Source organism: Lipotes vexillifer, unplaced genomic scaffold (assembly GCF_000442215.2).
Source record: "Lipotes vexillifer unplaced genomic scaffold, Lipotes_vexillifer_v1.1 scaffold441, whole genome shotgun sequence".
Lineage (NCBI taxonomy): Eukaryota > Metazoa > Chordata > Mammalia > Artiodactyla > Lipotidae > Lipotes > Lipotes vexillifer.
This window is the reverse complement of record NW_006773600.1, coordinates 1028598-1044371: the sequence shown is the minus strand read 5'-3', so window position 1 is coordinate 1044371 and position 15774 is coordinate 1028598. Positions and strand designations below refer to the sequence as shown.

Genomic DNA, 15774 nt, shown 5'->3' with positions numbered 1-15774 from the left:
GAGTTGATATGATTAGTGTTAGAAAGATTTTATGTAATGGGATTTGGCTTACTGCAAGCAAATTTTGATGAATATGAGTCTCTTGTAATATTTTAACATTTTAATTCATTGCTGGCTCTACAGGGCAAAGGGGATCATAACCCTTAGTCCAATTTCAGGATGATGAATTGAGGTTTTCTCTAACAAGGCAGAGGATAAAACGTGTCTTGCTTCAGATATAGTACTGCAAATTGCATATATATTTAAAGTAGGCAAATTCAGTGTCATAATGGTTAATATTTTTGCTAAAATAGGTTAGAGTCCGTATAATGATATATGCTTAAAATTATAAATTAATTATTAAATACCTACTCTGTGCTATGAATTATGTGGTGTGGAATAGATGCTGAAAATTATGTTCATCCTTGTAATGAGGTGCTTCCTATCAAGTTAGAATGTTAAGAAAAAGGAGAATCACTGGGCAATACAGATTTTCTGGAAAAAAGAGAAGAGAATCATTGCTAAGTAATTCACGAAGGTTTTAGCAACATTGGTTCAAAGATCAGTGTGGGAATTCTAGATGGGGAAACATCATGATCAAAGACACTTGAATTCTCAGTGCTCTTTATCTTCCCACTGATGTTGGGCTGCTGTTACAGAGAAGTGGGATTTTGGGTTGGATAATCAGTATGAGGACCATTTACAGGGCACCTAAATGCCATGTGGGGTGATTTGGACTCTGTGAAATGTCATAGGGAGACATTATAGATTCTTAGGCAGGAATACAACATGATGAAAAAAGAAGTTACAATATATTATTTGGGAAATTGTAAGATTTCATGGATTTGATAGGGACTGGAGACAGGATGGTGAATTGGGACAATGTTACACTGGTTAAGTTTGGAACAATTGTACTGTTTATATTGCAGATCTAGTTATGGTGCTTTAACTTCATGAACTATTTCTCAGTCTTTTTTATTCCCCTAGTGTAGTCTAGGTCTAGTTTAGGAGTTATTTAATCCTACTTTAACTGTGCCAGGCATAGTTTTAACAGCATGAGGTAGTAAAAAGAGCCTAGGAACAGTGGTCCTGGTCTCATTTAGGCCACAACTAGCTGCAAGCCTGTAGCCAGGTCATCTGATGTCATTGGGCTTTCCTTCCCTAATTTGGAAATCAGAGAATTGACCTGGATGAATTCTAAGACCTTTTCAGTTGAGCTTTCTGCAGACCAAAAGAGTTAAAGGAAGCTTCCAAAATTTTCATCTTATCATTGAGATTCTAAAGTACTGATCATGTATTTTAATGCATACTAGGAAAAATACATCTTTAACATTTATAATTTGGTAGAATATTCCGCCCTCCTATAAGATAGGTGGTAGGTTCATAATGACTACAATATATAGGCAATTACCTTTTCCAAGAATGTGTTAAAATACAGAAGAAAATAGCAGAAAATTTGCCCTTGTAGATGAACACAGTGTGCTTACTGTATAATTTAAATGTTTTAAATGAAGTTACTTATTTGCATAATAAATATGTCTTAAAAATAACTACTATTCATTGATTTGAAATTAAAACAAAAATAAGTATAAATCTGGAAAAGATGTCATGTTACTATATAATTAGATGTATTAATAAACGTGGGCTATCACTTGTTAGGCTAAATTTGGCAAAGAAATATATTTCAAGGTAATGAATCTCTATTTTTTTACTTAATTTTCTATTTATATTTTGCAGGTGTTTATTGATTGTCGTGTTTGTTCACCTCCATAATACGTATACAGTTGTATGACAGATGTTTTAAAATAAGTAACTTTCTAGTATTACTTGTCTAAATTCAAGTTTAAATTTGATCACGATAGGAAATGATTTGTAGGAAACTTTGTGTGAAATATATCAGAATACCCAGATAAACACTACAGATGATTTCTAATGTCTTAAAACTAGGCAAATTATTACAGTGTCTAGACAGAGTCCGAAGACATAGTAGAAAATTTTTGATAAATTGGTTTTATAGACCAAAAAATTATTTGGTTTGTTTAAGTTTTTAAACAAACTTACAAAATTGTTTGGTTTATTTAATTTTTTAAACCAGTGAAAAGATGCATAACATGATGTTTAGTTACTTGAAAAAAATTAAAAGAAAAAGACATTTTATCCCATGGTGTATTGTCCTTTAATAAACAAATATTTATAAGAGCCATTAGAAAGTTATTTCTAATGATCTGGTCTGAGTAGCACTGTCATTGTCATCACCTGGGATGTTCTGTAAAAAGGCAGATTCCGGGTGTTTTCTGCAGACATAGCATTCTCTGTGTATACCTCTGACATCTATGTTTTAAACAAGTTCCTGGGGAGTTTATTATGCATACTAAATGTAAGAACTACTTTTCTAAATATATTATTCATTCTTATCCAGCTGCTGGCAGTTTTATACATGTTGTTTGATACTGGGTATTGGAGAGTGGGATCCTGAATTTGAGGGTTGAAGAACAGTACTCTGCTTGGATATCCAGAAATAAAAAAAGGAAATAACTGTTGTTTTATTATCCGCAAGTAGCCTTTTCTATCTAATAGTTTGAAATTAAGAACAATAACAAAATATGCCCTTTTCAGTTCTTAAACTTTCTGAGTGTTCTATACATTTTTGTTATGTAAAACAAAGTATTAGATATTGGAAACTATTGTTTTTTTACTTTCACAGCACAGATTTTCCCAAAAGAAAGTTTCCTGTAAGTTGGACTTATAATCATTTTATTTCCTCCATAAAATCACCAAATTTATCTGCAAATTTTATAGGATTCATAGTCTTTTTTTTTTTTTTTTTTTTTTGCGGTACGTGGGCCTCTCACTGTTGTGGTTTCTCCCATTGTGGAGCACAGGCTCCGGACGTGCAGGCCCAGCGGCCATGGCCCACGGGTCCAGCCGCTCCGCTACATGTGGGATCCTCCCAGGCCGGGGCGCGAACCCGCGTCCCCTGCATCGGCAGGCAGACTCTCAACCACTGCGCCACCAGGGAAGCCCGGATTCATAGTCTTTTAAATGTTAAATTAAAAATTCCAAATATGCCCATATGAATTTTTAAGTAACTATAGCCACTGCTGATAATACTGCTGTTCAGGCTGAGATTGCTATCAGGAAATTCTTGAGGTCATTGTTCTTACATGTAGATATAGATTTTCCTCTTGCCTTTAATTAAGACAAACTTTTTGCCTCCACTCCAAATGTATTACAAACAAAAATGCTGAATTCACAAATGGGGATGATCTCCAATTTGAAGCTAGTCACAGTAATCTCCTTGATGACAAGAAGCATATCTTATTATCTAAGTATTTCTCATTACCAAAAGAATTTTTGCATACAGTGGGTTTCCAATGATATGTAAGTCAATGAATGCTAGTCAAGTTTTATAGGCCCATGTGACATTGAAGTCGGAGAAAATTATATTATGGAATTTGGACAGTTTCATGAGAAGTGTATCTTGAATCAGAATTTTATACTTAGACATCAGTGATTTATGGCCTTCATCAGTGGCTTAATTCAGTGATTATCTTTTGCTCATATTAATACAGGAGTCTATAAATATTGAAAACTAAGTTGGTGTTCAATTCCAGATAACCAACTCTTCCTATTCTTTAGCTCCCTAGTTACACCATAGGACTTATAAAATTAATAGAAAAATGGCAATGTCTTTAATTCACATTCCTTTTTCCTTTCTGATGGTCTTTCTTTTGTACTACCTAGCTTTTGGACAACATCCCTTACTATATTAAATTTTAGATTTCAGAGAGGAAGGGAACTATCACATTTTAACAATCAAGTTTTATCATTGGTCTTGTAATGATGGTGATTTCCTGAATCACCAGTTTTTCCCCATTACCCTATTCCCCTTTGCCATTTTCAGACTGTGTTGGTGACTGTAAGGTAAACTTGAACTTTTCTGTCCGGCAGAATCTTTAATCCCTTGGGGATGTTCAAAGTGTTAAGACTGATGGATCTGACAGTGGTAAAGTCTAATAAGAATTGCCATAACAACCATGATGATCGGGGAAGACAGTTTGCTTATCTTTTTATGTATCTTGTCTCTCTTCTTCCTGATTTGACAGCTCCCCCCACGGTTCGTATTGTGCATTCAGGCTTGGCCTGTAACATTGAGGAGGAGCGCTACTCGGAAAGGGTCTACACCATACGGGAAGGAGAAACCCTGGAATTGACCTGTCTGGTCACAGGACATCCACGTCCACAGGTGAGTCCCGAACCGTGATATTGTGGAAAACTCTCTTTCACTTTTCTTGGAAGTCAAAAAGTGTACATTTTAGTTGATTTAGCTAAAAATGTGTTTGTGTGTATGTGTGTGTGTGAAATTCAAGTATGTGTACAGTGCAGGATAAGAGTAGTGACTGCTGAACATTCAAGCTTGAAGTATTCATGTGGATAAGACAAAAAAAAGAAATTTTTGTTTTGGTATTGTGAGAAATTTAAAAGACATTTCTAAGGAGGCTGTTAAAAAAGACAACTACAAAAATATCTCAGTCAGATAACAATTCATATGGCAATGAGTTTATTTTAGAATGTGGAACATGATTTCATGATGACATAATTGCAGTGGAGGAAGCATTTGTTCTAAGAATGTGATGAACGAGGTCACATGTACTTTCCTTACTCCTAGTCATTATATCCATAGAAAACCTTGAAAAACAAATGTTTGTAGGTGCTGTATGAATTCAGGTTCTCAAGAGTCGGCAGCTACAGCTTTCATAGCTAATTGTAGCAGGAACAGAAATTGAGACTTTCAAAGGTCACTAAAATTACAAACAATGAGCAAAGAAAAAGCTTGTAGGAGTGAAAAAAGGGGTTAGATATAAGATAGTATAGTTAGGCTATGTATCTATGATGTAAAAATTTAATTTAGATACAGAATATTCAGGATGTTTTTATTCATTAATTGCCAATTCTTATTGTCATATATTTAACCTGACTGGTTCAAAATATGGATTGATATTAAACACAAACACTGTGATGGAAAAGAAGTCTCATTTGGTAGACAAAGTTACATATTTTAAGTGTTTGTATTACAGAAAAAAAAAATCCAGCTAACACGACTGTATACGGGAAAGTAAAGAACAATGTGGAGATTATAAAGTCTCCCATCATTTCTATCTTGTCTTTTGGTCCTGTCATCCTTAACTCTTTAATCCTCAAGGATGTTTTGACTCTACAATTTTGACCCTGAAGAACAAATAAAAATAAGCATATGAACTTCACAGAATGAAGCAGTAGATTGATAAGACCATAAGTAAACTGAAATGGTGAAATATGTTTTATAAAACTTATGCTGCTGATAAAATGGAAAACAGTAAAAGTATTCTAGGAAAAATTATTTTAAAATATTGAAAAATATTAAAATCCATAGTGGCTAAAATTGCAAATTATGACACTTGCTAAGAACTGAAAATTTATTAAAGAATAAAATTGTCTCAATAAAATTGAGTTGCAGAAAATTTGACCCAATATAATTAGACTTAGTAGAAAAAATGATTGCAAAACTAAATATATAAGCACAGAAGCAATAATTGTTAAAATGTGATATTGATGAAGCTGATATGTAAAGCATTTTTATTTTCAGATTTATGCAGAAAACAGTATAGTCCAATGAAAATAATTTTACTAAAATTAAAAAATGGTAACACTAACTCAAGAATATTATCCCAAAGAAAGTTTAGTGTTGTTATAATTTGATTTTCTTAATTTATATACATAGAATAAAAATTCCAGAGTAAAAAAGTTGGGATCAAAGTAGGAAGGTCTGAGTAAACCTAAAAGAAGCCACAAGAGAAGACTTATTGATGCTCCCATTATTCCCACAATGAATGTACCAAGTTCTGCAGCTTCTGAACTTCAAATTTTACTTAAAAATGCAACTTATCTTTGTTTTTAAGTCATCCTAGCTGTTCCTCTCCCTCTATCTTCATCCTTACATTCCCTTAATATTACACGTTTCTTATTTTCTCCATACATCTTCCCTTTCGTGATTCAGCAATCTGGATACAATCTTTGAGCTCTGGCCAATCCAAAAGTAGTTCTGAAAAACAGGAGTAGCTTATTGCCTTATTTATTTTTCCTGAGAAATTCCATTTTTGGAAACATTTCAATGTGTTATGAGCCTATGAAAAATTTATTATTTCAGTATTATTATTTCTTCATTCCTAGAAGTAATTCAGTGTTTGCAGATGAATCAGTTTCAGTTTATATTGCATATTTGGAAAATTAACTGGGCCTCTTCTTTGTCAGCAAACTGCATAAGGAAGGCTGACAGAACAGCTGGGCCTTTGCATCCTGTCCAAATACTAAAGGGCATGCTGTTGGCATCTGGTCCTGAGGATAATTTTTCTTGGCTGATACCATGAAGCTGGAATGACTTTCTTGCTCCTTTGTCTAATCTAAATATGTTAATGCAGTGAAAGAGAGAAGTTCCTCATTCACTCATCAGAAGATTTCTTAATCTGTTGCCTATTCCTGTGGCAACGAGAGTCATAAAAATTTCCATTTCTACAAGTGTTCTAAGGCAGCATTTTTTTCTAGATTCTTTAAAATTTTCTTTAAAATAAAATAAGTGAAGAAGGTCAGTACATAGCAGTGGTTAAGAGCATGGTACTGGGACTGCCTGGATATAATCCAGGATCCATCATGACTACTAGTGTGACCTTGGGAAAGTTCCTTAACCTCTCTGTTCTCTGTGCCTCAGTTTTCTTATCTATATAATAGCGATGATGCTAACCATCTTATCTATATCATAGACTCCTTTCAAAAGTTAAATGTATGGGGCTTCCCTGGTGGCGCAGTGGTTGAGAGTCTGCCTGCCGATGCAGGGGACGTGGGTTCGTGCCCACGTCCGGGAGGATCCCACATGCTGCGGAGCGGCTGGGCTCTTGGGCCATGGCCGCTGAGCCTGCGCATCCAGAGCCTGTGCTCCGCAACGGGAGAGGCCACAGCAGTGAGAGGCCCGCGTACCCCCCCCAAAAAAAAAAAAAAAGTTAAATGTATATACACATATATACATATATACGTGGTACATAGTAAGCATTATATTGGTACATAATAAAATATATATTGGCTTTATATTATTTTTAAGTAATTTATATTTAGACTCCAACGTCGAACATATTTGAAATAAGTAAATTTTAAAAAAATGTTCTTAGCATTTCTATAGTCTAAATTAAATGCATTTCAATAAATTTCAATATTTTTGTGTTGTAATGCACTGCAGAGCTTTTGCATCTCTGTTAATTAGCTTTTTTTAGCTTGCAAGGACTAGAACTGTTCAGACTACCTCATTTAAGGAGGGCTTATTATAAAAGTATGTGGGAAGGTAAGAAAGAAAGGAGACAAGGGTTTGTCAGTAAATCTACCAACCTAATATTACTTCTGGATATCCATAATTTCAGGATTTTGCTACCTACTCTCTTAATTTTCCTTCTTTTCTTTTTTTCTTTTCTTTTTTCCTTCCTTCCTTCTTTCATTCCTTCTTTCCCTTCTTCCCTCCTTCCTCTGTTCTTTCTCCCTCAATATTACCACACCAATAACAAATGAATTATGAATATAATCCTCTTGTAAATGATTTAAACAATAGGATATTTGACATACTGGACCTGTTTTCTGCATCATGTGAGAGACTCTCCAGCTGAAACAACTAATATTTTTTCAATGTATCTTTGGATAGAATATGGGAAAGGGTTTAGGAGAAGTATGCAAAAATTTATTAATCACAAATTTTATATCAGTGAGTAACTTCACAGTCCCCCCTACCCCCACACACAGTCTCATCCCCTGGTGACATACATCTTTATTAAGGTCATGGTTACAAGAGGAAATGTACTCACCATAGCTGTTTAGGAGAAAGCTCTTATAGCCTTTCTGATCATTGATGTCACACCTTCAAATAGTTTAGTTACCATTACTTTTTTTTTTTTTTTTTTTTTTTTTTTTCCCTTGCGTTATGCGGGCCTCTCACTGTTGTGGCCTCTCCCATTTGCGGAGCACAGGCTCCGGACGCGCAGGCTCAGTGGCCATGGCTCACGGGCCCAGCCGCTCCGCGGCATGTGGGATCTTCCCGAAACGGGGCACGAACCCGCGTCTCCTGCATCGGCAGGCGGACTCTCAAGCACTGCGCCACCAGGGAAGCCCTACCATTACTTTTAATGTAGAATATGGAAAGCCTCTTTTGGTTCAACACTTTACTCCAAAACTACTGATACATTTTATTCCCAGTATATCAGCATTAACCAAAGTTTTTTTTTAATTTAATAAAAATCCTCATGAATATAAAGGGTCATTTTTGTTCCTCAGGAGATCTGAATCCATTTGCAGTTATTTCAGAGTTTATCATTTGTTTAATTCCATGGACAGTCCTGATGCTTAGAAGAAACATTTATCATACAGTTCCAGATACTTGCAAAAACGTTAGTCAGTGTACTTAATAAGATAATACATGTTGATCATTTAGCGGAGTACCTAGCAAAAAGTCAATACTTAGTCAATCATCACCATATTTGTGATTCCATTATTGATTCAACATAATAATTTATTCTATAAAGTTAATAATTCTCAGCTATTACTGTCATCACTACACAATTGCAGGTAACCCAGTAGAGTAGGTAGAGTATTTCTTACTCTCCCATTGAAGTTGGTTTTGGTCATATGCCTGGCTTTAACTAATGTATTTTGAGCTAGCTGTAATCTGGGCCAGATGTATTGTCTGCACTGGGACAAATTGATACACCTCTGATACTAGCTGGTATATAGATAGTCATCTGATAAATGAATGCTTTTCAGTTCTCAAGAAGAAGCTGTGCTCTGCCCTGGGTCAGGATGAACTCTGTCACTCTCTGTAACATTATAGTGCACAGGGAATTTGATTATCTTCATAATCTGCATAACATTATACTAGTCCATTATGTTGATTATATCATTTCATTTTGACCTTTTGAACAGGAAGTAGCAAGTACTTTGGATGCCATATAAGACATAGACACATGCCAGAGGATGAGAAATACAGTACCAGAATATTAGTAGTCCGTCAAATTGGAGAAGATTTTTGGAGTCTGATGGTCTGGGGCATGCTAGGACATTCCATCTAAGGTTATAAAAAAGTTGTTGCTCCTCACAAGCCCACCACTAAGAAGGAGGTCCAGCATAGGGTAAACTTTTTTGAACTTTAGGAGCTGCATATTACTACATTTGGAAATACTACAAGTCACTTTATCAGGCAACTTTAAAAGTTATGATTTTCAAGTAGGACTCAGAGGAAGAGAGGGCTCTGCAGCAAGTCCAGGTTTTAAGTCCAGAGAGGGCTCTGTAGCAAGTCCAGGTTTGCCTTGCTACTCAGGCAAGGTGTTGGACACAGATGCTGTGTGGATCTTTTATTAGGTCCTAAGAATAGAGTCACAGCACAAAACTTCAGATTCTAGGACAAAACTAAACTTTCTACAGCAGAGTACTAATTGCTGTTTGAAAAGCAGCTCTTTGGTCAATAGGGAGTAGGATCCAGTCGATACATGCCCCCTTGGTCAGGCAATTCTGTAACATATTCTACATGGCTCCTTAGAGGGTCCCAGTAGAATGGAGCCCCAGTCACTCTCAGCAGTGACTAGCATAATAACACTTTGTTGTATCGGTTTTTCTCCTTCTCTATGTCGCTTTTCACAGCCCCCTACTCGGCTTCCCTGGGATTAATTCTGAAAATAAACTATCTACTTGTAATCTCTTGTCTCAGATTTTCTTTCCTGAGGCAACTCCAGCATATGACAGTACCTATCTCCTGGACTCAAACCTAATGAGGAGTGTGTTTATACACCTAATCAATCCTAGTTTCTGCTCCCTTGCTGCTGACCTTATGTTGCTTAATTCTGATTCAGAATTATTGTACTTCTACTTTTCCTGAAGACTTGTAAAGGTAAACCACAGGAAACTAGCCAAGGTAGGATGTTTAATTAAATTTAATTAAATTAGCATGTGTGTGGAGTATATTGTCCTCATTTATTCTCATCTCTTGAAAAATATGTCTTCTACTCGAATTAAATCTAAGCATTGAAAGTTTGCAAGTTCATTTGCAAGGAATGTCATGTGATGGAGATTTACAATATAAATACAGACTGAGGATTTGTTTGGTTTTGATAGCTTTGCCTCTCATGGTCAAAATTGGATCTTCAGAGTGATCAAAAAATGGATATCAAAACAGAGTCAAAATAATTGAATATACAGATCACGTGAAAGTTAGAAATTAGATGTCTCCTTTTGAAATCTACATATTTCAGTGAAAAATATTATATATGAGTGATGAGACCATAGCCATTATTTTATTACAGCAGTTGACATGAAATAAGCTTTTTAAAATTATCAGGGATTTCCAGAAGATAGAAGGAAATCAATATTGCCTATCAATATATAATTGAGAATCTATTAGTTGTATTGCACATAGTTAAAATGGATCATTTTATGGTAAATAGTTGCAATTCTTTTAATGTAGAATTTCTGAATAACTACATAGACATTGATGATTTGGTTTTGTATTTTTATTATTAGAAGAATACTCCCATTGACATATTTTCAGATATGTATTATTTGACATATGAGGAGATTTTTAAGTGGTAGATACCCTACAATATAGTTTTTTTTCCTTAGATTTTTTTTTTTTTTTTCAGTACGCGGGCCTCTCACTGTTGTGGCCTCTCCCATCGCAGAGCACAGGCTCCAGACGCTCAGGCTCAGCGGCCATGGCTCACGGGCCCAGCTGCTCCACAGCATGTGGGATCTTCCCGGACCGCGGCACGAACCCGTGTCCCCTACATCGGCAGGCAGACTCTCAACCACTGCGCCACCAGGGAAGCCCTAAGCGATCTTTTGCATTGCATTTATAATCAGAACAATTTACCATTTTGAATAACTCTTCACAGTGCCATCAAGAAGATGGACTGTAAGCAATCATTTTGGAAAGAGTTTTCTAAAATAACACAAAAACATTACATGTGTTATTATATAAAATACATGTAAACACATTTCATGAGATATATAAATTCTACATCAGCTAATGTCTCATATTAGCCTAAAGAGTTCCCTAATTCCAAAATTGTACAAGTGCCTGAATTGCATAGTTGTACATTGTATTAGTTTCCTAGGGCTGCTGTAATAAAGTACTATAGAGTAGGTGGCTTAAACAGCAGAAATTATTCTCTCACAGTTTGGAAGTCTGGAATTCTGAAATCATGGTGTTAGCAGGGACATAATACTCCCTCTGAGATTCTGCGTAGAATCCTTCCTTGCCTTTTCCCAGCTTTTGGTGGTAGCCATCAGTCCCTGGTTTTCCTTGGCTTTCAGCCACATCATTCCAATCTGTGCCTCTGTCGTCACGTGTGTGTGTGTGTGTGTGTGTGTGTGTGTGTGTGTGTGTGTGTGTGTCTTTTAAATGGCATTTTCTTCTTCCTGTAAGGACACCAGTCATATTGGGTTACAGACCCGCATACTCCAGTATGACAACATTTTAGCTAATTACAGCTGCAACAGCCCCATTTACAAATAAGGTCACATTCTGAGGTACTGGGAATTAGGACTTAACATACCTTTGGGGCCACACAGTTCAACTCATAACATATATTATTTGTTCTTTTAAATTAGTTTATACCTTTGCTGGGCATATTCTGGGGTTGCTTTTAAAGAGCACATTAGACATGTAATGACTGCTGTGCATCATTAATCTTGAAGGAATTTACAGTGCTTTGCCTACTGATTTACTATATTTGTTGTCTCTTCCACTTGTCTGCACTCCTTTCCCTTGGCCAACTGAGTCAGTGGCTTATCACCTCTTTCATAAAATCTTGCTTGGTCAAAGAGGCTTGCTTAAGTGTCCTTTCTATGTGATCCCAGAATATCAGGCCATTTCTTACCATAATACATCATAGGGTCCTCCTTTGGGGAGTGAGTGAGAATTTAGACTCTGCAGACAAACTACACAGTTTCACATTTCACCTTCTCTACTTTTTCAGCCCTGTGAATGTGGGTAATATATTTAACCTCTCTTTCACTTGTTTTCCTCATGTACAAAATGACAATAGTAGTAGTAAATATAGCTTCTTTAAGGATCAAATAAAATCATACAAGGGAGGACAAAAATCTTGAATAACGATGATAAGGATGATAGAAATAATAAAATAGAATAATCGTATTGTTTTTCCATTTCCTGTCTCTCTCACTGAGCTGTAAACTAGAAAGCAAAGGACTGGGTCTTGCATTCCCATTTTCTATCACAGAGTGAGCATATGTCATGATTTGCCTGGGACAGTCCTGGTTTATAATTATTGTTCTGGTACACTTGTTGATATTGTTGTCTCTCAGTCCCCACAAGTATCCTGCTTTGGAGGATAAACTATATGGGACCATAAACATGAAAGCTTTCACATAGAGGATCTCATTTATTAAAGGAGTAAATGTGGCAGGCATTATCACTTGGGGTTAATTGTTGAATATTTTAATTAATTCGGTTCCTTTTTAAAAGTACTAAATTGTGTTTGCCTGTGCCTATGTCATTTACCTCTTAGAATTAAGCATTTAAGGAAACCTTAGATTCACTTGTGTAGGCACTGGTGGAAGCCGCATACCTCAGTGCCTGCAGGGATGCATTAACTGCTACCTTGGTGGTCTCCAAGAGGACTTAATATGTCTTCTTATTTTATTACCCAGCAAGGATTTAAAGACACTTGGGAAATGGGGCTCAATAATATGAAGCTATTAAAGCCCTGCGGTCGGAGAAGAGTCTAACTTTAAGCCCTCCATATGCCACTTTTGACAATGGTACACATTTTTAATTACAGATATAACAGGGCAACCTTGGGATCTCAGTGACGGAAACATATTCTTAAGTATCAGACAAAAACCTGGTAATTCGTTGCTTGGAATTTGTTGCTTAAAACCAAACTACAAAGTCCTAACCCTATGTCTCTCTAAATAATTTAGAAATGATGGAAGCCTGGCTTTCATCAGAAAAGGGAAAAAATTGACATCAACAGAAAGTAGAACAGAGTTTGAAAAAGTGTATGCTAAGACATGTTTGACTTCTTATTGTCAACTGGCCCCAGCTAATTTTGCTGGAAGCCTTTGAGGGAGTATAGCCTTAAATTTATTCATATGGTGCAAAACAGAAAGCTCGTTCCTTCATAAGCACAGGGAATTTGGATGCATGATATAGGATGGATGATCCATAGGTACTTTTTCTCACATATGTTTGGAGCCCCTGCTTGCAGACCAATGCACTCCCTTGGCCAATATTTTAGTTAACAAAACTGGTAAATACTCCAATATTGTGATGACATCTGTAACATTATGTTTATCAGTCTGAACATTGCCAGTGGTTTGATTTGTTCATAGATTAAATTGAAAAGTACATTTACTTTCTTATTAGACGTGTGCATAATCTAACTCTACGAGTGCCCTCACAACCACTTGTCTACTTGAGATTTTGATTCCCTCTGCTCTTTGATAATCACAATAAGCCACACACTTGGCTTGTGACTATTTAACATGGCTGCTTAGTATAATTTACCAAAAAATACAAACCAAAATGTTTATTGGTTTATATAATTTTATTATGAGTCTGTGTGTGGGGGGTGTGTGTGTGTATCCATGGGCACATACTTAATACTTCTTGAACAGATGGTGGCAGTTACTAGTGAGCTCTTATGTCACATGGTCATCAGTTAGGGTTGGACAAGGAAAACAGAAACCATTCTGATTATTTGAAACTCTATAAGTTTAAAAAAACAACAAAGATTTACTGTAAAGCACAGGGAATTATACCCAATATCTTGTTATAACTTATAATGGAATATAATCTGAAAAACAAAACAATGAATCACCATGCTGTACACCTGAAACTAAAAACAGTACTTAAATTAAAAAAAAAATCCTCTGAGTTCAGAACTGAGAAGATTTAATGAAGGAAATGAATTGCTGGGAATGGAAGTGGCTGAGAAGAGGGGGAAATACCTGGCTTTTCCTTTTCTTCTGTCATTCAGTCTTATGCCAGTACCAATCCATTGTTTGAAACCATTGAGAGTCTGGGAAACAGATATAACATACAAGTGTTTAGCCTCTGCTCAATGATACAGAGCAGAGTAGAGGAAGGTTTAAAAATGGATTTATGAGCAAACTGACCAAAACCATCCCTCACAGCAGTGGAGAGAGGTACCACCTGGAGAATGCTGGCTGGCTTTCTAGGCAGTCATCCACAGAGGGACTTTTACCTTGGTAAATAAGGCCACTTCAGGTTTTGATACTCATTTTGCAGGTTCATAAGCCTGGTTTTGTTAGTATAGTGAAATCAGATTAGGGATGAGTTGGCATTTTCCAAACTCATAAAGACAGATACACATACAAACAATGCAGAAATCAGGTTAGGCATTTATAATGAGAAATGCAATTGCAGATTACAGCAGATTGTTCCATCTGTAAATCAGTGTAGGTAAGCTGCAGATAAAGCAAAATTTTGATCAAAATGCCAAAATTTTAATATGCAATGGCAAATTGAATATTGCTTTTGTATAGCAGGATCACTCTCTCAACAGGCAAACCAGTTGAGAAGCCAAGCAAAAATCATGTTGGTTAGCAAGGAATTTTAATTGGGATAGCTGAAGGCTGTCTAATCTATTATGGGATAGGAGACCTTAAGGCTTTAGTCCAATAGTAAGGATTTTCTCTCTCTTGGACAGTTCCCAAATAGTTACTACTTGCCAGTTTGTCCTCCTAAAATCTTATTTTTCTGTTCCCAAGGCAGACCAATTTCTGTTTTGATTGGCTCATTCTTTCTTTAGATATATTACCATTAATACATTCAATCACATTATAGTCAAGTCCCAGAGATGTGTTAATATGGTGCTGACTTTGCATTCTCTCTATTCTGAATTGTTGTGCTTAATTAATTATAACTGCCCTCTCTGAGGACAGTTGTAGTTCCTATATTTCTAAGTTCTTTAGGATAGGTGAACCTTATTATTTTTTATTAGAATCCCAATACTCTGATGAAACTTTGAATATCTATTATCCTTTCTTCTGCAATTCATACATGTGCAGACTGAGCCTGGAGAAGTTAAGTGACTAAGTCAAGGCTACTCAGATGGTTAAGCCATAGAGACTAGATGGTGGCTGCCAGACTGCTGACCTCATACTCCTACTCTACCAACATTTTGTAACCTGAAAATGATTTTACTTGATCACTACTTTGATCGGCTTTTATTATTACCAATTATAGGCATAGCCCATTTGATTTAAATTGTGGTCCCTGAAACAACAGGATCAACATCATCAGAAACACAAATTTTTGGGTCCCAACCCAGGCTTGCTGAATCAGAAACTCTAGGGGTGGGGTACAGCAACATATGTCTTAATAAGGCTTCTGGATGATTCTGATGCATTTTAGAGTTTGACATTCATTCATTTCATGGATTTATATAGTGATGCATTCCAGAAAATCCCCAAGATGCTCATATGTAACCCCAGGCATATGTGGGTCCTAGATATTTACTTACCTTATAAGAGGTACTGCATGCATGTTTTTCATTTTCACAGACTTTCCATTCTCTAGCAGGCAGGGACAATTCTTTTATTGTCACTGAGGTCCCCCTACTGATTACAGTTACTGATTCTTTGGAGGCAGTTCTCTTTCAAAGTATAGTTAATATAGGGTAATACTAGTAGATTGTTTTAGACTTACTTCCTTAGACATAGTGGACCATAGTGGTTCACTACAAG

The 15774-nt window shown here is 36.1% G+C and overlaps 1 protein-coding gene across 1 annotated transcript in view; it reads left to right on the top strand.

Moving 5' to 3' along the window:
* MDGA2 (MAM domain containing glycosylphosphatidylinositol anchor 2) overlaps positions 1 to 15774 on the top strand; it is an 846526-nt gene that overhangs the window by 353526 nt on the left and 477226 nt on the right. The window contains exon 2 of the mRNA XM_007448438.1: positions 4086 to 4225. Within this exon, the coding sequence (XP_007448500.1) occupies positions 4086 to 4225 (140 nt within the window). The remainder of the gene's footprint in view (positions 1 to 4085; positions 4226 to 15774) is intronic.